The sequence below is a fragment of the Trachurus japonicus genome, chromosome 22, assembly GCF_045865225.1.
Source record: "Trachurus japonicus isolate A0001 chromosome 22, Traja_1.0".
In the NCBI taxonomy this organism is placed as follows: domain Eukaryota; kingdom Metazoa; phylum Chordata; class Actinopteri; order Carangiformes; family Carangidae; genus Trachurus; species Trachurus japonicus.
The window spans coordinates 10,724,020-10,750,645 of record NC_140928.1 but is presented as its reverse complement, the minus strand read 5'-3'; the positions used below and the strand labels follow the sequence as shown (position 1 = coordinate 10,750,645).

Here is a 26,626-nt window from a genome sequence, read left to right as displayed (position 1 = left end):
GCACGAATAGCACTGGCGACTTTGGTGGAATGCTCATTTCTTAAATGCAAAATGCAAACGAACTGGTTAATAATTCTCAATTTTTAAATCCAGAACCAGGTCTAATACTTGGCAAACAGTTCTCAAAGGTTTGGAGAACAGAGGATTTATTGAACTTGGACAAATGAGATGATGATAACAAACCTCCTCCTCGCACCTTTTCTACTTCCTGTTTTTTTGTGTCAACATACCTTTGACTACGGCTCATTCATTAATCAGTAACCTTGGGTTGGTATGGTGGAAATTAATCTTAACCCAATTTCCAGCCACCACATTCTTCCATATGTGTCAAACGCGTTCTCTTCTCACCTCTGAACTCCAGCCCTCGCAGCTGAAAGGTGACCAGGCCGTTGCCGATCTCTATGAGGTGCACCAGGGCGTTCAGGTAGTCGGAGGCCAGGATAAAACAATCCCCGGTGCTGAAGTTTCCCCAGCGTCCCAGGAGGAGGTCTCCACACAGGCTGTGCTGCAGGGAGCGAGTGAGGTGCTCATAGAAGATGGAGTTCAAATTGTTGTCATCAGAGCCTGAGGAAGGAAAGAGGAAAAGACAAAAGGATTGTATTACTGTTGTTGCTAAACGTTCAGACACTGACACCACCTGGGATAAAGCGAGGGTTGAAAGCTTTATCTGGTAAAAGCTTGAATCTCATGTCCTCACCTGGATTTCTGTCCAGCTGAGAGGCCAGCCGAGTGTTGGAGTGATCCACTCTCTTGGTACTGGAAAAAAAAAGAAGATAATAGCTGATTTCAGAAACAGTCACAGAGACAGTTTTAGATCAGAAGATGAAATGCTATTTGAACCGTTTCCCCCTACTTGTAGTCTCTCTCCCAGAACTTGACGGGGCGAACGTAAGACGTGATGAAGATGGCACTGCCCAGGAAGGGGTTGAGGGGAGTGGAGAAGATAGCTGAGACTACAGCCTGGACAAACAGCATGGCAGAGTCTGGACAGGCTCAAATTAAGGATCAGTTATCGATGCTCTGCTTTATATATTATAATATGAATGTATTACATTATACCTTCACTTTAGATACCATTTCAAACACCATATCTAATCTAATCGGCAATATCAACACAAACACTTGTTATCAGCTTCACGGAGGTGGAATTTAAAACAGTGCTGTAGTTGTGCAGGTGTACTTATGAAGCTGGTGACTCGTTATATGGTAAAAAGCGCAATAAAAGACAGCAGTGAAAGGATACGAGGCACAGCAAAGGGCTGAGCAAAGGCATGGAAAGCTGAGCCCCATGTGATCTGCCAGGGGGCGATGTAGGTGTAGACAAAGTGCAGTTTGTAGAACAGCTCCCACAACTGTAAAAAACAAAGTCACAGAACATTATCGCCCTCTGACTGCATAACAAATGCACTGTTAGAATTTGACCTGACCAGTATGAAAATAGCAGATATATATGAATTTTGTGCATTTTAATGAATACAATAATATTGAACTTTTAAAAAAAATGCATTTGGCTCCTGAACAGAACAGTGCAAGGAGAACGACTCATTATCTATTCCACTCACCTTGCTGAAAACAATGGACATGAGGAAAAGGTCGAGCAGCAGCGTCTCAGAAAGGTGACGGTAGTCGAAGGTGAAGAAGAGGACGGTGAAGAGGATGGTCACGTACTGGTAGGTGGGACTGCTGTAGGAGGAACGAAGCAGCTTCAGGCCGGCCACTGTGATCATCAGAGCTCCAACCCTGAAGGATATTTTCAGACGGGGACGGAGTCCATCAAAGACCAACATCAGTGTGTGGGAATATATCAAATATAAATCAAATATTACAAGTGAGCAGAACAAAAAAGATATTATATAAAACTAGTCTTAACTATTTACATAGTTGAAGCCATATGTCAATTTATGGAAAAGCTAGACATTTGGGAAGATCAAAACCACTGTTACATCCTTAATGTGAATATAACACAAGCCACTCATTAGCCAAGCATAAAAACAGCTCGCCCGACTCTGACCAAAAGTATCAGCAGCCTCCCAGACACTCCGAAGCTCACTAATTAACACGATATGTCTTGTTTGTTTAAAAAGAAAGTGTAGAAAAGAGACATTGTGGTTTTATGAGTGTTAGTTTCCAGGCAACAAGTGGAAACCCTGACTACCTCACACAGTGTATGATGAATGTTGTTCCTTAATCAAGTCTTTATGCTAAGCTAAGCTGGTTGGCTGTTGGTATTAACTTTATATTATATTAATCACATCGACATGAGCCTGATACCATTTTTCATGCAGCTCTTTACCAGAGAGCAGATGGGTGTATTTCCCACAGTCTCAAATGATTTCTTGAAATGTTTTAGACTAATCAGCTCCTTTTATTTGTACAAAATAATTTAAATGATGCGCTTCACAGTTTCTGGGTGATCAATTAAATAACAAATCAGGAAGAAATGTTGTTCATTCATGAGCATGACCAGTCTCTTTAGATTATATTAAGTTAAATATTTAGAGAAAATACAAAGGAAAAATTAGAGATGAGCAAAAAAACAGGAGGAAGTCTCACTCTGTATCGAGCCTCTTCGGGCTGGCGAGCTCTCTGGCGCTGCCGCTCAGCTCATTAAGGATGACGAGAGGATAGAGGACGTTCTTTTCCACAAACAGCAGCCACACATGAAGCTTCTCAAACCACATCACATGAGCTGCATCTGACAAGACAGACAGGTGAAGTAACGAGAAACGCACTCATTATTCCACGTCCAGTCAAAATCACTACAACAGCGCAGTGAAGCGGCACAAACCGAGACAAGAGCAATAAAAAAATAAATAGACAGACATTGAAAAACATTTCAATCTGCATTTGTTTTGTTCAATATGATGACTTAAACAACACCAAAAGAATTGTTCCAATTTTCATTTGCAAGTCTAAACACTCAAGTTATGCATTATACATGTGTTTCCTAATGCAGCACAGCCGCTGTGGCTGAGCACACAAAGACAAAAACACATTAAGGAATAGCTTTTAGATTTCTTAGACTAAGCAGTGGGACTAAGAGCCAAGTTTCTGATGTACTTACCTCTCACTTCAAACTGGTAGTACTCCTTGGTTTTGAGCAGAGGGTGAGAGAAACAGTACCAGGGCAGCTGCTTGCGGACTTGAGGCAGCAGGTAGTGGGTGAGCAGCCCCACTGTCCCCAACAGAGCATACAGGACGTAACTGAGGAATGGCTGAGGGGCCCAAAGACACAGGAAATTATTGCTTACACTGTACGCTGAGGAGGTTTCTATATGCATACAACAAGAAAAGGTGCATTTCCCATATACCTGCAGTGCGATGAAGACTGTGCTGACATGGATGGCAAAGTAAAGGACAGCGATGACCACGCAGACGATCAGGTCAGACTGCAGACGCTCATTCTATAAAAGGAAACACTGGTATGAGATCAGCGCAGTAATTGTGCATCTGATAATCTTAAGTGACCATTGTCGTTCCAGTAATTATCCGGGCCAGGCTTTAATTAGATAAAGAAGGAAGGTCAACTCACAACTGAGGCCCTGAGCTTGTCAGGTAGAGGGTCCTGTACTTCTGATAAAGGGTCCTCTGGGTTTTTGTCTTTTAAATTGGGCAAAATCTTGGATTGTATCAGTGAACTGTAAAGCAAGAAGCAAGAAAGAAAAAAAAAAGTTGGCTGGTTCACATACCATGAATCTCCTGCGGGTGATTTATCTCAGAGGGAATGTACAACCACTCGCTCTTAACACTACAACCATTGTGTGAAATAGTTTCAAAGCTATTTGAAGAAAAGAAAGAAAGAAAATCTTTATCTGAGGTAATCCACGGCATATGTACAAGTAGCAAAGTCACAGATTATTCTTTAATAAGGATTTCTCTCTGGCAGACATGGCTTTAAGCAGTTAATGGAAAGTATTTTGGGTTTTTGCCTACTTGAGCGCCAGATGGGCAGGTTTAACACATGTGACCTGCTTAGGTAAGTATGTGAAACTCTTAACTTTAAAAATGTATTTCTCTCAGACACCACGGCTCAGAAACTACAGAAGACTGAGGTCTGTGAACTTACATGAGAACAGAAGGGTCGCTGCTCTGCCGGCTCAGGTGGTAGGACACTGCCACCAAGAGGCCGCAGAACACAGAAAATAACACAGGGATGTGATGAGGTTCCCACGTTTCCTGAAATACAAAACGATATTTTATTAGATCTTATCTTATGTTGTTTGTTTACCTTTCACTTTTACACCAACTGCAACAACAACAGGAGAAAAAGTCTTTAAGAGCAATGTCAATATACTATGACTTAATTTCCTGAAAACAGACGATAACATTTGGCAAAGACACACACAACTGAAATATCTAGCGCCACCAGGTTGCAATTGTTGGTTTTAAATGTGATACCACGCTATTGTCTGAAACTAAGATAGTGAACATAGTAAATTAAACCTACTAAACAGCTGAAAGCACCTTCTCATACTCTGCCATGTTTACATTTTTGGGGAAAAGGTGGGTTCTAAATTTTCATAGTGTTTGCATCCAGAGTTCAGAAATGTACATTCAAGCAGATTTTGCTGCTGAGCAGATACTGCAGGTTTTAGATGATAAACAGCAGGGCAATATGGTGCTAATACTCAAAAGAACAAAGTGAACTAAAAGAAAAGAAAACATCTCAGTCTCCGCCAAGAATATATTTTGGCAACAGGTTTCTTCTCCATCATTTTAGCAGCTATACTGACGCACATTTCTCACTGTCTTTGAGCGATTTAATTTTTAATGTGGCTAATGCTGAGGTCATCTTTCAAACCTAAGAGGTGGTTAAAGTCAAGAGCGGTTTACCCGTTGTACAGGACATAGTTCCACAGAACTGTATTTCTGTCATCAGAGCACTTTTTGATTTCAGCAAGATGATATCTAGATTTGATTTGGAGGCGTAGTTGGCTTTGCTCTCACCTTCAGAGCTCCGTAGCAGAAGCCATACAGCAGAGAGACGGTGACAATGCTGCGCAGGGTGCTGTACAGCGCTGACAGAAGGCTTGTGGAGGCTGCAGAGAGCACAGAGAGGATGTCAGCAACAAGACCACTCAACCTGACAGGCACTGGGCCAGGCAGAATGCAAATCAGCACTCTGGCCTCTTATGAAACCCTCCATATCATAATATATAAGGCCTAAACAGTGTGTATGAGTGTCTGTAGAGGTCAGAGTCACCCCTGCAGTGAAGTTATGTATCTTAAAAGTCACTCACCATTGCCCCCAAACACATGGATGTCCAGCTGTTCGAAGAGGTACATGACGAATGTGTTGACTTGTGGCAGCAGCCCCACGAAGAAGATGATGGGAAAACACAGAGTGAAGACTGCAGGGAGACACACACACACACACAATGATGATACACTGGTAAGTTTATACACATTTTTTATCTTTAATCTGATTTTTTTTTTTTTTTTTAATTTTTCCTGGCATCAGGTTTAGATCATCCAGATGACATGGTGTTCATTGTTCTGCAGCTTTGACTGTGAGCCACAGATATTATTGCCTCATATTGGTGCACAGTGGCATGTCGCCAGGGGCAACTGAAGCAATTATTGTTGATTGTTGTTTGATGAAAGCCAGTGTTAATATTCTCTGGACAAATAAACATTGTTTTTTTCCTTGGAGAAGGATCGTGGTTCACATACTAGTTTCCAGCCATTTCATTTAATGAAGGTGTAAACAAAACTCAATTTGTCTCTTGTGTTGAGACAGTGTGATGGTACATTTTCTCATGTGACATCTCAGAGCAGATTCCTACTTTTTGTTGATAGCTAACATATCTCCAGCCCAATCATGGCCGTAACAGGATATTTGTTAATATAGACATATAGTTTTGTTTCTAACAACTTTAAATTACAACATTTTTATCATTCTCTGGATTGTGCATTTGTGTCAGGACTCCCAAACCTTGCAACAGCTGATGTGTTGATACCTAAATACTCTGTTGTATTAGCGCTTTACAAGACCATAAAAACAAGCACACAGACCGTTAGAGTGAAGGTTGTATTAATATGAGTGAAAACACAATGAGGAAAAAGTAAAGATGTGCCTCATTTTTCAAAAAAGATAAAATGTCCTTTAAATTTCTGCAGCAAGTGATTTTTACAGTTGCAGTTTTGTTATTTTATTGGTTTTGCAAGTTTTTTTCCTGTTCTTTTTATGACGCATTTTGGAACTCTGTTTTGAATAGTGCTATAAATATAAAGAAGGTCGTTGTCATAATAATGAAAAATAATAAAGACGACTGCTTATAATACATGGCTGCTGCCTTACCTATGACGAGGTCCCTGGCAGAGGCCAGTACCAGGGAGCTGGTGAGTGCGACTCCGTAAAGGGTGAAGCGGGACGAAGTGGTCCTCAGACTGCCGTAGTGGAGCAACCAAATGAGGCCACAGCACAGGCAGAAGTAGACAGGCCGGCTGTATGCTATGATACGATTATGGCCCTGCAGGGACAAAGGTATGATGATATAAATGGTTCATTGTGGTCCAGTGCAGCTCAGTATTCAGAGCACAAACCTAGTATATCAAAATAAGAGGAAAACGGGGAGAACTGTAAACAGCACCTTCAGATTTGGAGCATGTGACACCCCCACTAAGCCATAACCATGTGTGTCCTCAATGTTGATAAAAGCATACAACAAACTGTACTCAGACAGCATTTCAATTTAATAAAAATTACCCCTCTAAAAAGACATTGCCCCTTTAGATATTCAGTAGTATCAGTGCCACGGGGGCCCTGGGGACAGTGACACAGGTATAACCAGAAATAGCATCAAGTGTAAGGTTTCACAAGAGAGGGAGAATACAAAAGTCTGCTGGGAGAAGGTTTCAGTCCATGAGGCAAAGAGCTGCCCTGCTTTTTCACCGAAGGAAGAACTGACAGTTTACGCACCAACAATCAGGATAAATACACTGGGATTTCTCCAAATGTGTCAACAATGTAGTGGAAGAGGAAGAGGAAGGGGAGGGGGGAGGGGGGAGGGGGAGGAGACCTCGGGGTGAGATGAGGTGAAGGGAAAGAAGACGACATAAGGGGGGGAGAGGTGGAAGGAGAGGGAGACAGACCTGAAGGGAGATACAAACAAAGAGCAAGAGAGCGAACTGTGGTCTAAACTCTGGCCAGCTATTTAAAGCTTGTGTCTGCAGCTGAGCAGGAGCTGCATTAATAAAAGACGCTGTTTGAGAGCAGGCTACTGGCGCAAGGGAGAAAGGAGGAACACAACACACCGACTCACAGGGGGGAAAGCAAAATCATTTCAAGAACCACAATAGGGAATAAAAGAAATACAAAATAATAACTAAAGGCTGAATTAGAGATGAAATTAAATTAAATTTGTCTACCTGCACTAACATTCAACTGAATTTGGTTTTATTTTATTATTATCTTGCACTTCCTCCACTATAGGTTGTTCACTGGGTGGGCCATCTATGAATGTTATGTAATCAGCAAGAGAATAGGCTTTACTTACATGTCGAGGGGAAGAGGAGTCTGGTTGGACACTCTGTCAGTAAAAGAAAGCACATGTGAATTAGATATAATGTTGACTATTTTCTTGATTTACCTTCATCAAATTCACTATTGCAAACATTTAAAATGGTGCAAAGCAAAAAACACTTCTGAGTATCAAGACTTCCCTTACAGGCATACCAGACTTTGATAAACTGCTATCATGTGTTTCAGCACATCTCTTCTTTGTAACAATGGTTCTCTGTTTCACTTCTTAACAAGGTTGTGCCGTTAACTCAGAGTAACTCAAAATATTCACCTTTAGTAAAGAATACTGGCAACTTGCAATGACGAGGCAGAACAGAAAGACCCAGATGTCAGTGAAGAAGCCGTGGACCAGCAGCACTGAACCCAGGAAGGCCACCAGGACAGCGAGCACCACGGCCAGCACGTTCTCCAAGACCTCGCGGTTCCTGTAACAACAGCAGGGAAGAGTCAGCTCCACCATACGGCTCAGTTTCCCTATCGATTACTATCAGGTTAGGATTGAACGTAACATCCAAAATATATACAGTATAATCTGGATTTCACAGACTCCTTCAATAATACCAGCAGTATACTGTATTATCAAGCATCAAGCATCATCCCCTCAGATCCTCTGACAAATCTATACTTTCCATCCCACATACAAAGTTAAAAACCATTAATATCTTCAAAACACGGCTAAAAACCCATCACTTTTCCATCATCCTCTGATTTTTATTTTATTTTACCCACTGTTTTAAATGTTCTTTCTCTCTGTCCTTTTCTCTTTTTATATTCTTTAGTCGTTCTTGTTCTTGTTTTGCACATAATTGTTATTTTAAATGTGCTCTATAAATAAAGCTCACTTGACTTGACTTGACATTTGGTTGTGATAATGTTGGTTTAAAATGGGTATTAAATGTAAAATACAATTGACACAGGTGAAGTGCATTGCAGTGTATCTATGTGCACAGACATAGGGTTTGAGGTACTCCGTGTATCTGACTCTTTACTGTATCTGTTGTGTCATGGATGTATGAGGAGCTGCAGCTCTGTGTGCCTGCCTGTTTGAACTGCATTCACATAAAATCCGGCATTGCGGTACCTTCCCGCAGGGTTGTGTGGAGGTGTGCAGAGGTGTAACTGCTGTGAAACAATCACAAAATAATCTTTTATTTCTCTGATTCACTGCTGTGTTCTCACCAACAGTGCTGCCCCTCCTCACTCTCTCTCTCTCCGTCGCCGAGCAAGGGAGGAGGGGCCATGTTTGAATGGTTTGTTTACAAACAGCTACCGAAAATGTCTGCAGTACCTGCCTTTAAAAACTGGATTTGTGTCAATAAAAAGAGAAGGATGTTAGAAGCATAAACTGATCCAGAGTCTGGGAACAACAGTGAAAAATGCTCAGTCATTCTTGGATTTTAGCAGGAAGCATGTAGTGATTGGTCGGTGTGTTTGAGGAGTTGGGAGGCAGAATAAGAGCCGGAAGTCTGAGGTATACACTGGCACCAACCAATGCAAAAGAATCTTAAAATCAATTCTCTGTTTCTCTGGTTGATATGGTCTTTCTCCTTGGTGCCAGTGAGGAGCCTTGCAGCTGCATTCTGAATGAGCTGCAGGCGAGACAAGGCAAACTGAGTGACTGACTCCCACATAAAAGACAATTACAGTAATCAAGTCTGGAAGGGATAAAAGCTGGGTTTCCAAAACCGTTATTAAGAAGAATGATTTTAATTTTGCAATAGAAGTAAAAACAGAGTTCAACTGCTTTAACAGAGAGAGAATGAAAAAAAAGATACCGACATTTCTCCTATGAGTTTTCACTTTTAACATTTTAACATGCCAGAATCTGTGGATCTGCACTACGTTGCATCATGTATCTCTTGTAGCAGTATTCAGTGTAGCTACAGTCATGAACTCCTCTAAAAAAGAGGAGATAATACCCCCTAAAACATAATTCATAATAAATACAATTAGACTGGGCCTAGAATAGAGCCTTGTGGTATTCCACAGGCGATTAGTGCTGACAAAGACTCACTTCATTTTAGGCAAGGGGCAAACCCCTGCAAAGTATTACCTATTATCTTAGTATAGTATAAGAAGTAGCAATGCTGTGCTTCTAAGTTTCAAATGCACACAGGTGATCTGAAACCTAGGCAGAGGAAAGACAGGTAATTGTAAGAATGATCGATGTTAAATCTCCCCAAAAATGTTTTTAAAGCTCAGACAGAAGTGGACAAAAAAGCCCACTGGTCCACCTTTGCACTGAATAGCCTACAGGGAAATGTGAACATTTATGGAGCATGCCTGTACAGCTTTTGTGGGTTTTAAGTGTGATTTGTTAACCTTTGAGGAATTTGTTGCTATAGTTGTATGTTCTCATCTCATAGCTCTGTTCTCTTGCTGTTTATCAGTCTGTTACTGTGCTGTAGCTGTTTTGGCCGGTCCCTGATTTCACTGGGACTGACCTGATTAAATGAATGGTTAATGCAGCGCTGGGAAGAATTTTAATCAGTAGATACACCTGTGTTATTATATTAGTCTAAAATAAACTCGGGAGAGAAAATCGTGTCTCATCTAAAGCTTGCAGAATCAGTGACATCTTTTAAATCACTTTTCAACATGCATCTTTAACACTTTAACCAATACTGGCATGCAATTTTATTCACCACTGTTTTCATGTTTTTTATGCTTTCGTTAGGTATTTTATTCCATTTCATCTTTGTTGCATTTACAATTGTCTAATCTAGATTGTCACAGCCCCTACCATGTGAGGTACCTTGGAACAATTTGAGAAGTACAGGGTAAATCAAGTTTATCATTATAATGATATTTTCATTAATGGCCAAAAAAGACTGGATACAATAATTTGGTGATTATGTGAAAAGAAAAATGTGGGTGTTCTGTAAAAAATTGATGAAACATGATGACAATGACGATGATTATGATGCAACTGATGATGATGGTGATGGTGATGGCTAGCTGAAAAGTCTTACCTGTCAAACAGTGCCAGCAGTGTGAGCCGGTCAAAATGCAGACCGACCCACAGGTAAGGGAGAAGCCACAAGCGGTAGTACTGCCTGGCTTTGCCGGTGGCAGAGGTGGCTACGGGGTCATCTTGGGCCAGTGGTGCATCCTGGAGCTCTGGGCTCAGATCTCCATCCTGCTGCTCCAGCAGCTCTGGGTCCATTGTCAACAGACGGTTCAGACGGATCTGAGGGAGAGAGATCTGTCTCATGGTCAGTCAAACTCATTCATATTGCACCGTGGACAGGTCACTTGAACAAACATAATGGATAGAGAGAAAAAAAAAAGAGAAACAAGATTTGCTTTTAGCTGCTACACAGAGTAAAGCCTGGACCATAACCACCTCACCCACTCTCAGCCATCTGGATTGTCATGGCAAAAATGGTTAAAATGCCCTAACTGTATCAAAAACATCTTTTTATCTTATATAAAACCATTTTATCAGATAAGTGCATTGATTCCAGCCGATAAAATGTTTCAAAATCCAATCATTCTTTAAATTTAGTTCATGAGCAAATTGGTAGCCACTGGAGGGCTTGTAAAATTGGTGTAATATGATTTGTTTTTGGTCTGAAGTATCAAGAAAGGAGACAGAAGGAACAGCTGACACAACCAGACAACTGTTCAAACCGACAAGCGTGAATGCCAAAAATAATATAATTTTGCAGAAATATGCAAAGCAGACCCGCAGAATTGAAGAGACAGTGTTTTTCTTTGTCTCTGTTTGTCCCTTGTTTCTGTCTGTCAGTCCAAGTGCAAATGTGTCAGTGTTTATATGTGTGTGAGGAAAATGGCTTCAAGAGCAAGACAACCATCTCTGTGGGGGATCCTCCACTGACATAATGCATCCCATAGCCCCTTACCCTAACCTTCAATGCCTTACTTCACCCCTAAGCTAAACCTAGTTCTAACTCTAACACCTAAACTAGGTCTAAATCCTAATACTGCCCTTTATCCTTAGAGGGTCTTAATGGTCCCACATGGACACCACAAGTATAGTAAAACAAGCTCTCTCTCTCACACACGCATGCACACACACACCAACAGAGGCTCACTGGTTGGGCACTCACCAGGTCATGAGGATAGAAGCGAACTGAGGTAGAACTGGAGAGGTGGGAGTCGGTGTCCCTGCAGGGCATTAGACAAAATGAGAACACTGATGAGAGAAAAGCATCTGCTGCTTTTACTGTATTAAATCATGATTCATTTCCTGGTGACCTCAAACTAAATAGCTACTGGGCTCTATTTGTTGCTTTTGTACTGTAAAGGTCTGTAATACAGCCATGTCTCTGAGCCATGTTAACACACACACCAATGAAGCCAGTGGAGAACTGACTGTGAAAAGAGTTGTGATAACAAACGGCAGATAATAGACAATCAAGGAAGATTTAGCGTGCCTTCAAATTAATTAAAGTCTATCAATTTTTTTGATTGAGCACATTTAAAAACAACCAATGTTGACAAAGCATCATGGTCTCAAAATCCTTAAATCCTTTGACGTGTCAGTGTAAAGTAGGAGTAGCTAAACACAAAATCTTACTTACCATACGTTATTGGAGGCTCGTCTGGTTGCAGGTTCAAAATTGACCAGCGACATGTCACATCCTCCAGCCTCATATAAGGAGGGAGTGAGCTTTCCTGGAGAAAAAAAAAACATGAAAGAGAGGCAGAGTCAGTCCACTGAAATCACAAATAACACTTGAATTTATCTGTGGAAATAATTTCATTAAACTACATGTTTACACCCAGAGAATTTGGCAATGTTACTGTGTTCACCTGAGCTAATGGGATTATTGAGTGAACGCCCCCCCACCCACAAGAGGCTCCGAACAAGTCAGTCATATTTTTGTTTCTCACTGTATTTCTGTTGGTTCTGTGCAGATTTATTCCACTTAATCCTCTGATGAGGTAGGAAAGCCAGATATACATGTAGTAGCCACAGGGCTCAACAACTTAAGACAAAAAAAAAAAAGCAGGCTAGAAAGACTTGCATCAAGTGTCCACAAATCCTACACACAGTATCTCACAGATTGTGAAATGTGCTTGGTAGAAAAGAACTTCTCATTTTGACTCCTCGTATCATCTTTTCAAACAAATACTGTGTATCAATAGATTTTTAAAAGCCCTAAAACTCTCTGCTACTCCTGACAGTCAAGGAGCACAACAAGAAGTTGCTATAGTAACACCATTTGTGCTCGGGTCGGGTTGATGTAATCTTGATTACCAATTAAACTCTTAATGTTGTTTGTGTAGTATAGTACAGTTATGAAATCATGCTGGGAAAAATCTGAAAAAGATGGCAAAACCCTAACTGACCGACTGTTGCTAGATGTATAAATAAACCAAGAGGAAATAAGTTGCACAGCCAACTATGACCCAAAAATACTGTCCAGTCTGATGTAACAAATATGGCACGAAGAAAAGGACAGAGAATGTATCCAAGGGTCTGTCTCAAATATGCCTTTTGGTACGTTTTCCTCTTGTTTGTCAGTTCTAAAAATGAAAGTTTGTTCCCTTATTTCTGTTGCTAGGGAGGTTTGTGTAACAAAAATAGACTTTCTGGAATTAGTGAGCGCATTTCTATTTATTTAAGGATATTTGATAAGGCATGACACATTGTGTAATGCATTTATGAGAAAATCTTCAGGAAACTACATAAGAAAAACATTTTCTTCAGATGCTTCATGCAATTGAGGATAGGTGTCTCCCTTCATCACAGACACCACTAAACCATACACAGACAGACGAGATTCATTTACACTCTGAGAACACAATCATAGACACACACATACACACACTGCTCTCAATCTGCTCCAGGTCAAATTATGAGTAGGAGTAGTAATCCATTTAGCACTGGTTCAGAGGAAGGACGTCACACGGGTCTTACAAAACCTCATTTTTTTTCACAATCATGTTCATTGACGACCTAGAGATATCAGCTGAACATGTTTATGTATATATGCATCAACAGCAATCATTTAGACTCTGGTGTCCGCACTGGGCGTAGGAATACCGTGACCAAAGGGTAACATCCCCATCCAAGTGAGGTCAAGTATTGGCTACAGAGACAATATCGCAGACAGAGATAAATGGAGCATGGATAATTGCGCTTGGCTTTAACTGATTGCGACAGTCCTCCGACCGTGGATAATGAAGCTCTGCTTTGACTGACTGCAACAGTCATATCTGCGACCAGCTCTCTTCACCCTACTCCCAACCATCACAGCCACTGAAACAACTTTATAAACAAAGCTTATAAAAACCAGAACAACAACGGCCAAGACAAGAGTCATGTGATAAAGACATTCAAATATGCCATATGGATCCACCTGCCACCAAAAACTACTAGTCCACAACTCTTCCATTAGAAACTCCCTTGTCTTAACATCTCAGCTCTTTGGTGCGCTCCCTACCGAAGTCGTCCTGCAAGCTGGTAGCGCCAACAGTTGAGGCCTTGTCCTGAGAACCCTCCAGGTGTGTGCTTCCATTCCTGGCCAGCAGGGAGGTGCTTGCGCTCAGCACTGTCACCTGGGACGGGGTTCTGGATGGCTGACTTTTCACCTGGGAAGTAGAAGGCTGGGAGGCCTGGCTGAGAGCCTCCTGAAGACTGTTGGGGGAGAGGGGAGAAGGGGAGGAAATGAGAAGTGGTGGAGGCCAGGGGGCAGGGGTCTGGGGGTAGGGGTGGGGGTGGGGTGGGCACTGCTTATATATATATTATATATACACACAACATCATCACAGAGGAGGGGAGATGAGACAGGCAATTTCACAGTAGAGGGACTTCAGGTGAAATCATGCACACGCTGGTTGCTATAGTGGTGGTTCCCGGCCCAGCAGAAAAAAATGGCTGTGAGGTGATGCTGACTTCAGTCTCTTAATTTTAGTTCTTGAACTTTCTATGTAATTTTGCACAAATACATTTGTAATCGTGGCCCTTTTACTTGTTTGGGCCATGATTTCGATTTCGATTTATCACCATGTTGCTAAGAGCTCAAATAAACTGAATGTTTTTAGTCTCTCTGTAGTAGGACAGACTAAAACTTCCTTAAAACATGTGATAACCATTTTATCATACAGTTTCTTTCTGATGTCCCACATAAAAGCATCACTTTTAAGCTTCAGAGAGAGCTCCATGATAGCAACCAGACATGGATGAGATTTGTGACACCGAGTCTAAAGCCTGCATGTGTAATTTTTAAGGAAATGCTTTGGAAAGCGATAAAGCAAATATAAAAGCTTTGCAAAAGTGACTCAGCTCTACAAGTTTATCATTGAAACGTGTTCAAAATAAAATCTAGCCAGAGTGTATATCCCTTCACTGACCTCGCTGATGCGCAGGCAGTAATTACACAAGTCCATTTCTCTTTGTAAATATTGTATGAAGTTTGTTGTAAGTAGTCATAACACTGAAAAACTACGTGACAAAGCATGGGGTGTCCGGTTCTTCACCACTAAGAAGGTAAAAAAAAAGTAGAAGAAGTGAAGGGAGAGGGTGGGGATGTCGGTGGAACAGGGAACGATTTTGCATTTTGCAAGTTTATTGACCCCTGGCAGGCTGCACGGTTGTTTTCCTTGCTAAACATTTTTCAGAGCTCAGCATTTAGAAATGTGACCTTGTGAGACACATGCAGGAAAACGCAGAGCCTTGACTAGAGGCGATTGGCTAATGGTGCTTGTGAAACAGAAGTGAAGGAGTTACATGACAGAGACCTGAGAGGAAACAGATGAACATCCACAGCACAAGACCGGGGGAACTTCAACAGCGAGATTTATCTTTTCAATTAATGTTAAGCGGTTAGATTTTGGAGATAAAACTCTCAGGGACTTTTGCTTTTTCACCTAAATTCACAGGGAGAGATTCAAGAGAGCTGTTGCCTGTAACCTTCAAGTTATAGCATGGCCTCTCTAGGGGTGACAGTTCATCTCATGTCGTCTTGGACAAAAATATTTAAACTCTGTTCCCAAGGGACTTTGGTTTTCAAAGTTCAAAGTTTCAAAGTTATAAAATGAGTAAAACAGTAGAGAGAGAAAAAAACAATAGTGGCAATCTATAGCTTTCTTGTGAGTCAAAGTGTTGAACTGGGGCTCTACTGAAGTGCAGCTAGAGAAGTCACAGTTAAAATAAGAAATAAAATCATGTGGGATTACGATTGTGGGCCTAAACCTTTGATTTTTTAAAAGATCAATATCATCTTGTCTCACTTCTTAGTAACGTTGCTCAAAAGGGCAAAGTAATGTGATACAGGGGGATGTCAACGAATCACACACAGTTCTGAGAGGAGACAGCGTGTCAGCCAAGTAGATTACTCAGACCTTGTGCTTTTGAGTTTTGTAAGGACTCCATTCTTTGATCCATGCCCAAAACGTGGAATTTAAAAGATTAGAAGGTATGATAACAGGATGAAAAAAGTGAGGTCTGGAGAAGAGGAGGACCAAAGACATCACATGCAGAGTGGAGACAGCCATCCAGGGATAGATGTCTTGCTTGATGTCATGCACAGTGGAAGACGCTGATGTGGGGGCAGGAGACAGTGCCACCTGGTAGCATGCTCATACCAGGCAACACAGAAATGACTCCCTGCTCCATGCACGGCGTACCTGAGAGGAGATCCAATGAGAGAGGTGGGTGGGGTGGGGTTACTCCCTGCGTTGTGTCGTCGCCGCACTGCCTGCCGACGAAACGTGCTACGCTCGCGCCGAAATATGACCGTCTCCTCGCTCCCTGGGGCTGTTATGGTGAGAGACATCATTGGCCAGTCAGAGTGGATGGTTCCTTTTTTAAAGAGCTTTATGTGGACACTACAAGGACGTGATATTTCCATACGTTATGGTGACCTCAGGCTATATCTTAAAAAACCAACCAACAACAATGACAACTTATACAACTAATCGAGACTCTCACTCCAAAATGAGGGCAACCATTTAAAAGCCAAAGTAGCTTTTACGGCAAACTCTTAGCACCCACTGTGGTCAGAAGTGCATCTTGGGTAATGGCACACTGAAATTCCCCACAAGTTGCTTAGTCAGTAGCTTTTAGTGAGACAACGTTGGAAAGAAGAAATTACAGATGAAATTAAATAAACAGCTTCCCTTGGTCTGATATCACCATTAGGTCATGGCAGCTAATGTTAGCTCACGTTAGAGAAAATTTAAAAAGGAGCAATTTCTTTTGCTATTGCTAACACAGTCAACAACAACCAATCTAAATTAAACACTGCTAGTTCAGTATCAAACTCCTTTCCCCACCAAGAGCTGCCTGTGGTGGAGGGAAGCAATCCCTTTACTCCTTTACTGACAACAGCATGCTAGGCAACTAGCCCCCAACACCACAACCTGCTCCCAGCAAGAAACCATGTTCAGTGACAGAGGAAACACCCCCCTTAAAGAGATATTGCTGTATAGTTTAGTATAGTATAGTATATTGAACTGGACTGAATTTTTGCCTCTACATGTGGCAACAATGGTGTTGTGTTGTCTCCCTGTAGAAGAGCATATATTTGCCAATGAGATATGGTGTGTTTATATTCTTGTGGAAAAAACATAACAATGTTCATCTGAGACATGCTACAGTGCAGCAGCACACACAGAGGACCATTAAAGGTCCCAGTCTGCAGCTATAGTTAGATAACTCATGCTAAATTTAGCTAGCATTAGCAACAGGGTGTATGTCATCAAGTGAGACTGAAGTTAGAAACCCGACAAAAGTGAATAACATTAGGAATGGTTGAACTTTTGGATTTTTTTTTGTATGAGAGAGAGAATGTGCCATTTACTCACCGAGAGCACACTTGAACTTGCTGCAGTAAATTAAATGTTCAGCACAACAGTCCCACGTGGCTTCAGGACAACAAATTCCCACCAATAACACTGACAACTTCCAGTCCAGTGAACTTTTTACCAACCAAGTATATTCTAGATTTTAATGTCAGTGAATGCCTCCATATGTGTGCCTTAGCTGGCTGCAACTTGAAGAAATTTAAAAATCAAGAAATAAACTCATGGGAGACAGCAGGGATCCAAGAACAACTAATTATGAGATTTTACCGGTTACAGTTGACATGTCCAGACATATCCTGCCTCTAATAATGCATGCTCCAGGAAGTGTACACTCTCGAAAGCTGAGACACAATGAGCACCAATATCATGAAGTGTCACAACACCTAGAAGCTAAAGAACAAAGAACCAAGACAGACGTGAGGTCAGAAATAAAATATATAAGCCTGCAAGTTTGAATAATGTGGGGGAGGGAATGTCTACTCAGTGAGTATGACACTAATAAGAGAGCTGCTGTTTGTCTAACCTCAGCACAAAGCACACACTGTGCCATCATGCTAATAGTGATCTACACAGGGAACACTATGCTTGGGTCAGGATTGTCACTCCATGGAAACTCACCATGGTTACACTGAATGAGCAAGGCAGACATCTCACACACACACACACACACACAAAATAATGAAGAACATCTAATGTCTGGCTAAGTTCACCCAAAACAGTCTTCATTCTGTCTAACACCATGCTCCTGCTGGGGACAGAAGCAGCTAGTGTATAGATGATGTATGAATTTTGACTTCCAGTAAATGTTTATATTTACAGCATTCAAATATTGCACTCACAAATCCCAATCTAAAAAGCAAAAATAAAACCAGCCTATTAATAATGTCCATATCAATATAATACAATGTGGTAGAGTGCACATCAAACCGAGTGGAGTCATCTTTAAAATGAGATGGGAGTTCAACACAACCTTTCTTGTGATTCATGTCTCTACACTTACAATGAACTGTGGACTAGTCATCAAACACTAGTAATACACCAGACAGGATGCAATGTGGACAGTATGTTGGAGCGCTGTGTGTGGTACGTACCCCGCAGGGAAGCAGCAGCGGCATCCTGAGGCTCAGCAAAAGCTGCCTGGTTGGGCAGACTGTTTCTGGAGCGGGTCACTGATTCCAGCTGGGAGGCCCGGCCCAGCAGGGACGCCGCATCGAGGACTTCCCCTTCTTTGGCTTCCAGGTCTGACTTGGAGGTGGTAAGGGGCCGAGGCCCAACTGGAGCTCCGAGCCGGCTGGGATCATTAAGGCAGGCAGCCGTACCACTGTCCAAGCTCAGCACTCTGGCATGCGTTTTGGCACTGCCTGTGCTGGGGGTCCGGCGGGAGTTGCGCCGCTTTCCTCCGGTCCGAACTGCTGTCTCAGATCCTGCCGCAGCTTTTGCTGTGGAGGAGGAGGAGCAGGCTGCGCTGTGCTTGGCTTTCAGGGCCCTGTAGCGACCCTCTGGTGAGTGGCAGGAGCGGGAAGTGGTACTAGATGAGCTGTCTGTGCTTAGGTGGTGGGTGGAGTGGAGACTGGAGGCACAGCTAAATTCACTCTGATCACTGGAGTCCTCCTCTCCACCCCCAGTGAACACAGCACTACAAGGCTTGGCCATGCCACGTAAAGACATGTAGTCCCTGTGACGGCTGGCATCAAAGCTGCTCGCCCTTTTCTTGCCAGTCCGCCGGCGCCCGCTGCGCCCCGTTGACAGGGAAGAAGTTCTCTGAACATTGTTGGCTGACTTTGGTTGAGCATCTACTTTCACCTGCTCCTGGTCTGTGGCAGCTACATCTGTTGAGCCATCAGCACTGGTCCTGATACCAGGCTCTTCCTGGCACCTACCAGGTTCTACCAGTTCTTGGGTTGCAGACGGTGTGTCAGCAGCTTGTTTCGCAGTCAGCTCGTTGGCATGAGGGTTTTTATTGGCCTCCCGGGAGGGAAGGTTGCTGAGACCTCGGGAGCTGACACTGCCGAGGCTCGTAGTCCTGCCATCTGCAGGGGCAGATGCAGCATCTCCTCTGTTTCGTACGCGTTCGTCCCCTGAAAGCGAGAGCAGGCTCTCCACATGTGTGGAGCTGGTCTGTTCACTGTGAAAGCTGCTCACGGTGCTGTTGGTATCCCTGTCTGTACCGCTGCAGTAGCTCTCAGTGGAGCCACTACTGCGAGTACTCAGGCTCCTCAGGCTATCAGCACTGCGCTCCCCTCCCTGGGACTTTCCTCCTCCACCAGAGCTTTTCCCACCACCGCCCACCTCCACCTGGTACAGTCCTGAGCTGCCTTCTCCTGCCTCTCTGGAGGCTGAGCGTGCAACTCTGCGCTGTTCTTTGTGTCTGTAACACTCCACTCCGGAGGTGGATGGCACAGCTTGGTCCTGCTGATACATGTGCTCAGCCCCTCTCTCTCTGTCACACACCCCCGGCCTGTGTGGTCTGGCAGTCTCCAGCTCACTCACAGGGTCAAGGCCGCCTCTTCTGGGTGGTGGGTACAAAGCAAAGTCTGGTAGACACGGGTCGGGGAAAGCGGAGCCTGCCGAGCTAGAGGTCCGAGGCAGGCCCCGAGAGCGGAGCTCCTTCCTAAAGGTCTGAGATTGCATGGATGTGTGAGTGGTCACCTCTGTGTCACAGGAGGAGTGTGACAAGCTGAAGTGATAAGCAGCAGAGTTAGAGATATCAGCAGGCTCCCTGGACAGCTCTGAAGGACACAAAGAGGTTGACGGCTGCAAGGAGGCGAAGGAGTCGTTGGGAACAAGGCAGTACATCTTAGTGTCTGACAGCAGATCTAAACGGACACAAAGAAATCAAACAGTAAGGACAGTGCTGAAATGTCACAGTCACTAACAACAACAAAAAAACCCTTTGGCTTATATGTGAATGCCATGCATGTTTACCATGATCATGACTGCAGCTCTCTACAAGAGTCAAACTGATGTCGTCTGAGGTCTTTCCACCATCTCCTGCAAAGATAGGAAGAAAGCAATTAAGAGATGACACGTTGAATCAATTATTAATCCATTGACAAGCACTGGCCCCGAGCAGCCACACATAACTGGCCTCTACAGGGGAAAAAGAAATAGATACTCCTGCTTCTTCTAAGAAATACTACATCTGAGATATGGACCGGGACCCAGTGGATGGACAATTGAGGTTTGAGCTATTTGAATCGATTCCTTGAATGCGCTGATGGCTGCATGAGGTAACCTTTTAACATAGATATGACTCTGATGTCAGCGTTTCTCAACTCCTGCAGGTCTGTAAGGGTGGTCAAACTTTCCGGGAGTTTGTGACAGACAGTCTGACTGAATGGAACCTGGGACAGGAGGAAGATTTTTTTTTTTTTTAATAACGAAACCCCAGCAGAGCGCTCGTCCCATTTCAGACCATTTCCTGTCATCACAACTGCCAGCTAATTAGAATGGCAGTGAACAGACTCACTGAATTATTCAGACAACAGAGCCGCCTCACTCTTCTTAACATCTAACTACGGTGGACCCAGAGCAACGCTACAAGATCATTTATTGTCTTTTTCTCAGTATTTCCAATAAGGAGTTCCTGGAGAATGAGTCCCATGCTTCATCTTACAGCGTGTTACTTTTTTTCTCCACACTCAGCAGTGCCTGTCTAGAGCTGCCTCGTCTTGGTGTGACTGTTGAGGTCATGGTAATGCTGAGTCAGACTACATCTCCTGGGCAGCTGGGGTGATCATGGTCAGAGATGTGGTGATTCCGAAAATAGAGAATGCATCACGAGGTTGAAGGGAAGACATTTAATATGGCTGTAATGGTTCTTTTTACCCTAAACTGTGAGGAGTTACATACCACACTGATTAGGCAAATGATTTTAGTATGCATGACAAGGTAGTGGGTAGTCATAGTTACCTTTGGCAACTGTTGATCTTCCATGAGTGGATGCGATCTGAAATCAGAATAAAGAGACAAGTCAAGACTTTAATCCTTTGAAATAAAACGTGTTCTACACATGAAAAGCTGATTTCTGGAGCAAAACGTTCACAAAAGGCAAACTGACAACGTGTGTGATCGTTTAAAAATACAAGATCAACAAGAAGGCACCGTTTGTTTTACTACAAACAGTTGGCGCCTCTTCACCGTCATCACAGAGAAAAAGTTTTGGCTTCCCCTTCGTTCTCTCTCTGTGCACGGCAGCTGAGCAGAGCACGCTGGCTGATTAACAACTCAAGGACACGCAGTACAAAGACAGAGCACCCATGGGGATCCAGAGGTTAAATATATCTCACAGCATAAAAACAGCAAAATAACTTTGAATATTAAATAAGATATCCGCTGACAGCATGCTGTGCGAGGATCACATCTAATGATAAAACACACGCACACAACTACTTCCTCTAGTCCACCATTTATAAAAGTCAAAACATGAATTTAAACTTTTACTTTTAAATCGTCAGATTTCTCTCAGCGAGGTGTGTGCACAGATAGATGTGTAACAGTAAACACAGAGCACAACATGACACTTGAATGCATGGAGAGTACTCAGGACATGATGCTTGACAGTAGGAAGATTAATAAATGTAGAAACACTCACATTACTTTGCAGTATCATATGTATGCAGTATAGTCAAGTCAGTTTTATTTACACAGCCCTACACTACAGACCCTGAAGAAATTACATCAATGATTCATCTATAATTTACACTGCTGCCAATAAATCTTCTGTTCAACAACTAATCAATTAATTGACAGTTCATTTTGGCTCTATATTAAAGATTTCAACAGATGGAAATGCAGCTGTGCGCCAACAAAGGTCAAGAAGAAGAAGAAGAAGAAGAGAGGCAGCTAATAAACACTGATGTAAACAATTCTGCGTTCCAACATTTCAGCTGCAAAGGTTGGAGGAAGAAGGAAATGCACTCGACACATCTGTTAGAGTGTACACACAGTTCAGTTTGGTGAGAAAACACTGAATGCAAATCATGAACTTTTGTTTATTACCATGGAAATCTCACAGGGTGCCTTTATACAGAGAGAGTGTTTCGGGAGACAAACGGACAAGGTGCAAACTGAAAGATTGCAGGACGTCATTTTTAGTGTAGACGTACTGTTTGACAGTAAACTGAACAGCACACGGACAGCTGAACATTAGATTATGTTTTGAGCATGGCACGAAATAAATGTCAACACTCCCCCACCGCCCGCTCTGTTTATCTGAATCTCCGGTTAACGCACGAAAGACCAGAGTAGTAAATGGAATTAGAAACGCTGGTATGCTAATAGTTTGGCACGTTTGCTGTACTTTTATTTTTGAAAAATGTTATTTTTAGTTTGACCTATTTATATTTATGTACATTTGCCTGAGGGGGCGGGTGATATAATCGGGGTCATGTTATATTCAGCCCCATGCGGTATGCAACATGCGGCAAACCAGTGCTCTGCTTACCTGCTGGTTAGACTCCATCCCGATATAGGAGTTCCTGGAACTGCAGTCCACTGGTGGAGTCTCTTGCCTGATGAAATCCGCCATTTCTATACCCCCTCCAGGGTCCCTGCACAGACACACAGACACATGCACACACTTATTATTACCAGTACAGGAACGGTGCACTCCCTCCCTTGTAGTACAGGGAGAAATGTGCCATTCATCCTGCTCACATTGATGTCATTTATCTATTCTGCTTCCCTTTAATCAGTTTAACCGACTCACTCTAATGACTTTATTAAACAGGCTTCTACTTCCCAACCTTTAGATGAGGTTTAAAACTCAGCCGAAGGAGCAGAAACTGATGAAAACATCCTTGTAGGTTTTCTCCAAGCCTATATTTAGCCCGGACGTGCTTGTTTAACCAGTCGGTATGTCGAAACAAATAACTTGCCAGGGATTGTCTATAAATCATTTCCATATGCCAAAAATGCTCCATATCGAGTCAAACCACAACACAAACACTGCGAGTAATGAACTACAGCACGTAGCATGGATGAACGGAGACTGGAAAAAGGACCAGCGAGGGGAAAATAAGTGGGGCGGTGACGCAAAAAAACACCTTCATCAACTTGAGTTCGGCTTGTCTCCTTTACTGTAAACTCAAACAACCTGGAATGTAACTCCAGATGTGTGGGCAAAGCTGCGACTGCGACTGCTCCTGTGGTCGGGAGCTTTCATTTTTCTTGTTGTCTTTCCCCTCTCTCAGCATCCTGCTAAGCACTCCCTCTGGAATGTGAATATGAGTCACCTCTTCGAGTCATGGGCAGTAAAAGGCCAGAACCAACCTCACTGGCATTTGTTTCTTCTGAATGAGAACTAAAACCTCTCTTTACAAAGAGGACATGACTGACATTTAAAGCTGGGCTAGTGCTTTGTAGTGTGTTTTTTTGTATTTGTCATTTCATGGTAACTGATAACATTATCTAGATAAAGTGATTCATTACTCCACATTGATTGATTTTGTTCAATCAACCAAGAAGACACCAGAGCTCCACTGAGTCCTACAAAAACATTGGCCATACTAAACATTACCCTCACACTAATGAGGGCATTCATTACCCTAATTAAGGGATTAATTAGCCCATATTTCACTGTCAACATACTTGTCTTTTAAAATAAATGGATCGCATATTGAACTAATAGCATCTTTGTTGACTAAGAAAACGATAGGTTTCAAGATCAAATCAGGATATTAATACTTTAAAATGTATCTTTACAACTGAAAATTAGCCAGTAAGAACCCCTTACAGATTTAGACAGACAATGTAAGATGTCAAAGTCGATTCATTTGCATTGTCCCAGAAAAATAAAGAGTCATCTGCGCTATAAAAGAAAAAACTATGGTTGAAGTCCTGTCATGTACTTCTCATTATCATTGTTTACACAGGCATCAGACTTTAAGACGCACAGCTTCTGCACCACGGCAGCAGAGTGGTACATTAAAATGGTGTGACGCAGCGATAATGAATGAAAATCCTGCAGTGTCCCGGGGAGAGAGTGTACCTACAAGTGAAAGGAAAACAATCTTAAAACGGTATCATGTGGAGCTTATGAGTGATGTTTCTGTGAGTGATGTTTGTGTGTGTGGCCGCCAGCTTGTTTGTTATTGCGTACAAGCACGTGGGAGATGCACTTTATTTGTTTCTGCTCCACCCAAGAGGTTTTGCACTACAGTAAATCAATGGTCTACAAGTGGGGGGAGGAGGGGTGTTGGGGGTGACGCACCGAGAAGCATAGTGTTTTATGGGAAAGGAAATACAGTCATTAGGCCTCAAGGATACACAGCGTGGTTCTGGGGAAAAACATTGAATGTAAACAGTGCTTTTGTTTGCCTACAAGAGAGCGCCGCAGGGCATAATCGTAAAAACACAACAACAACAACACAGTCTTTAGCACAAGACATGGAGTGGTCAAATGATATACAATTGAATCAGTGTAGAACTGATTACTTTGAAAGTAATCTTCCCTGTGGTGAAATGCATGTTACATTCGATGCCTCCTTCTGTGTCAAAAGTAGCAAAGAATCTAAGTAACGTTGGTTTCCCTATCTTTACTGCTGCTGGGAGTAACTACAGTGTGTACATAGACCTTTGACCTCAGCTCTGATAGACAACTCTCAAGATTACATCACATTTAAATGACTCGATTCACTCCACAACCACGCTCCATGTGATCACTGACTTGGAAGCATGACGCCCTCTTCCTACTACACAATACTCCCACACAGTCTTTACAGAGCACTTTGTCTGCTTCATCATCTGAGCAGCAGCTTAGTCACACTCAGGGAGCATCTTTGTCCTACATCTCCCAGATATCAAATACAGATACAAACCAGCGCTGTGTGAGATGTGACCTTACCCTGGGCCGTTGCTGTCCTCCAGACGGGTGACACGTCCATCATTAGCCCCCTCAGTGCCACCTCTGGTGCCCTGACTCTCCTTGGCCTGGTCCTCCACCACCTCCCCCTCATCCAGGGCATGGTGGAGGCGGTAATTCACCGTCTTCAGCAGCAGAAACATGGCAGCAATTACACCACAGTAGATTCCCACTATCACCATGGTTGGCGGCAGGGCCTGGGATTAGAGAAGGAAGAAGAAATTAACTTACATTGGATATTTCATAATTTAGAGTGATCAGGTTTGTGGCTTTATTGTTCTACTGAATTGCTGTTTGTCTACCCTTTATCTTCATCTTGTATGTTATATTAATTTTTCTTTCTTTGTGCATCGTCTAGGATTAAGTGGTGTTATTGCAATGTAATGTTATTGTCATTACTCTCTAAAGTTTAACTTTGATTTTTTTCATTCCTCTTGAAAAAGACAATAAAATAGGAATTACAAAAGGAATTCATTATAAATAAGGCTCGCAGTGTTATATTTACTGATGTTTTTGTCCAAAATGACATTAAAAACAACAGGAAGGTAGATTAATCATGTCTATCTAAAGGACTTCACTCAAAAGAGTAATGGTAACATGTTAAGTAGGGTTTTCACTATCATGATAGCCAATTAATCATATTTAAGCAAATATTGTAGAGAAACTAACCATATAGCCTACTTTCAGATTTTAGCCCCCAAAAAGAGAAGATTTTCTGCTTGTCTTTGACATATTATATGATTGTAAATCATACATTTTATCGGGAGTTTTAGACTTTTGGTCAAACAAAACAAGACATGTGACAACTGTTTATAAATAGAAGATTAATCAGTAATGAAACTGGTCTTGAACGTGTGAACTACTGCACACAGACACAGCTGAAAATAGATTAGAGCACCTGTTACACCAATTACTTATAATGCATACGGCAGGATTTAAATAACTGATGGGTTCAATTATGGTTTTTACCATCTCTTTTTAGTGAAGCAGCCTGCGGGGAGGTTATCAACACCACAAGGTGTCTGAGCTCCGGCTCCTACATCCCTGTTGTCCTTCAAACAACCCCCCCTCGACACACACACACACACACACACACACACACACACACACACACACACTGCATCTGTTTGCATCACCACTCTAACCTGTGGCTCAAAATAAACCTCAGACCTGACCAATGTATTTCCACTCCAGGAATAGAAAGGAAACCACAAACCGATATGAAACATCAGCTTCTCAATATAGAAGTTTGTATGCTGAGCAAACAGCCATTTCCTGACATGATAACATTCACAGACATGTAGGCTATCTGAAAAAAAAACACTGTTAATATGATTCCCCAGCCCATCTGAGAAAGACAGCTCGATAAAGTGTGGAAATCATTTAACAATCAGTCTGTGGTGTGTGTGTGTGTGTGTGTGTGTGTGTGTGTGTGTGTGTGTGTGTGTGTGTGTGTA

At 42.5% G+C, this 26,626-nt stretch overlaps 1 protein-coding gene across 5 annotated transcripts in view; it reads right to left on the bottom strand.

Moving 5' to 3' along the window:
* The window catches only part of pcnx1 (pecanex 1), a 33,621-nt gene that overhangs the window by 5,881 nt on the left and 1,114 nt on the right, over nt 1–26,626 (bottom strand). For 2 of the 5 annotated variants that reach the window (XM_085767660.1, XM_085767665.1), the window contains exons 2-26: nt 25,152–25,366; nt 22,752–22,857; nt 21,218–21,254; nt 20,231–20,296; nt 18,397–20,121; nt 16,127–16,256; nt 13,942–14,135; nt 12,073–12,166; nt 11,599–11,656; nt 10,498–10,730; nt 7,797–7,950; nt 7,500–7,532; nt 6,302–6,473; nt 5,241–5,351; nt 4,948–5,039; nt 4,067–4,176; nt 3,533–3,638; nt 3,312–3,404; nt 3,065–3,215; nt 2,554–2,695; nt 1,563–1,740; nt 1,244–1,352; nt 854–983; nt 698–756; nt 349–564 (exon numbers count right to left, since the gene is read on the bottom strand). In XM_085767660.1, coding sequence (XP_085623786.1) covers nt 349–564; nt 698–756; nt 854–983; nt 1,244–1,352; nt 1,563–1,740; nt 2,554–2,695; nt 3,065–3,215; nt 3,312–3,404; nt 3,533–3,638; nt 4,067–4,176; nt 4,948–5,039; nt 5,241–5,351; nt 6,302–6,473; nt 7,500–7,532; nt 7,797–7,950; nt 10,498–10,730; nt 11,599–11,656; nt 12,073–12,166; nt 13,942–14,135; nt 16,127–16,256; nt 18,397–20,121; nt 20,231–20,296; nt 21,218–21,254; nt 22,752–22,857; nt 25,152–25,366 — 4,714 coding nt within the window. The remainder of the gene's footprint in view (nt 1–348; nt 565–697; nt 757–853; nt 984–1,243; nt 1,353–1,562; nt 1,741–2,553; nt 2,696–3,064; nt 3,216–3,311; nt 3,405–3,532; nt 3,639–4,066; nt 4,177–4,947; nt 5,040–5,240; nt 5,352–6,301; nt 6,474–7,499; nt 7,533–7,796; nt 7,951–10,497; nt 10,731–11,598; nt 11,657–12,072; nt 12,167–13,941; nt 14,136–16,126; nt 16,257–18,396; nt 20,122–20,230; nt 20,297–21,217; nt 21,255–22,751; nt 22,858–25,151; nt 25,367–26,626) is intronic. The other 3 variants (XM_085767661.1, XM_085767662.1, XM_085767664.1) reach the window with 3 other exon arrangements.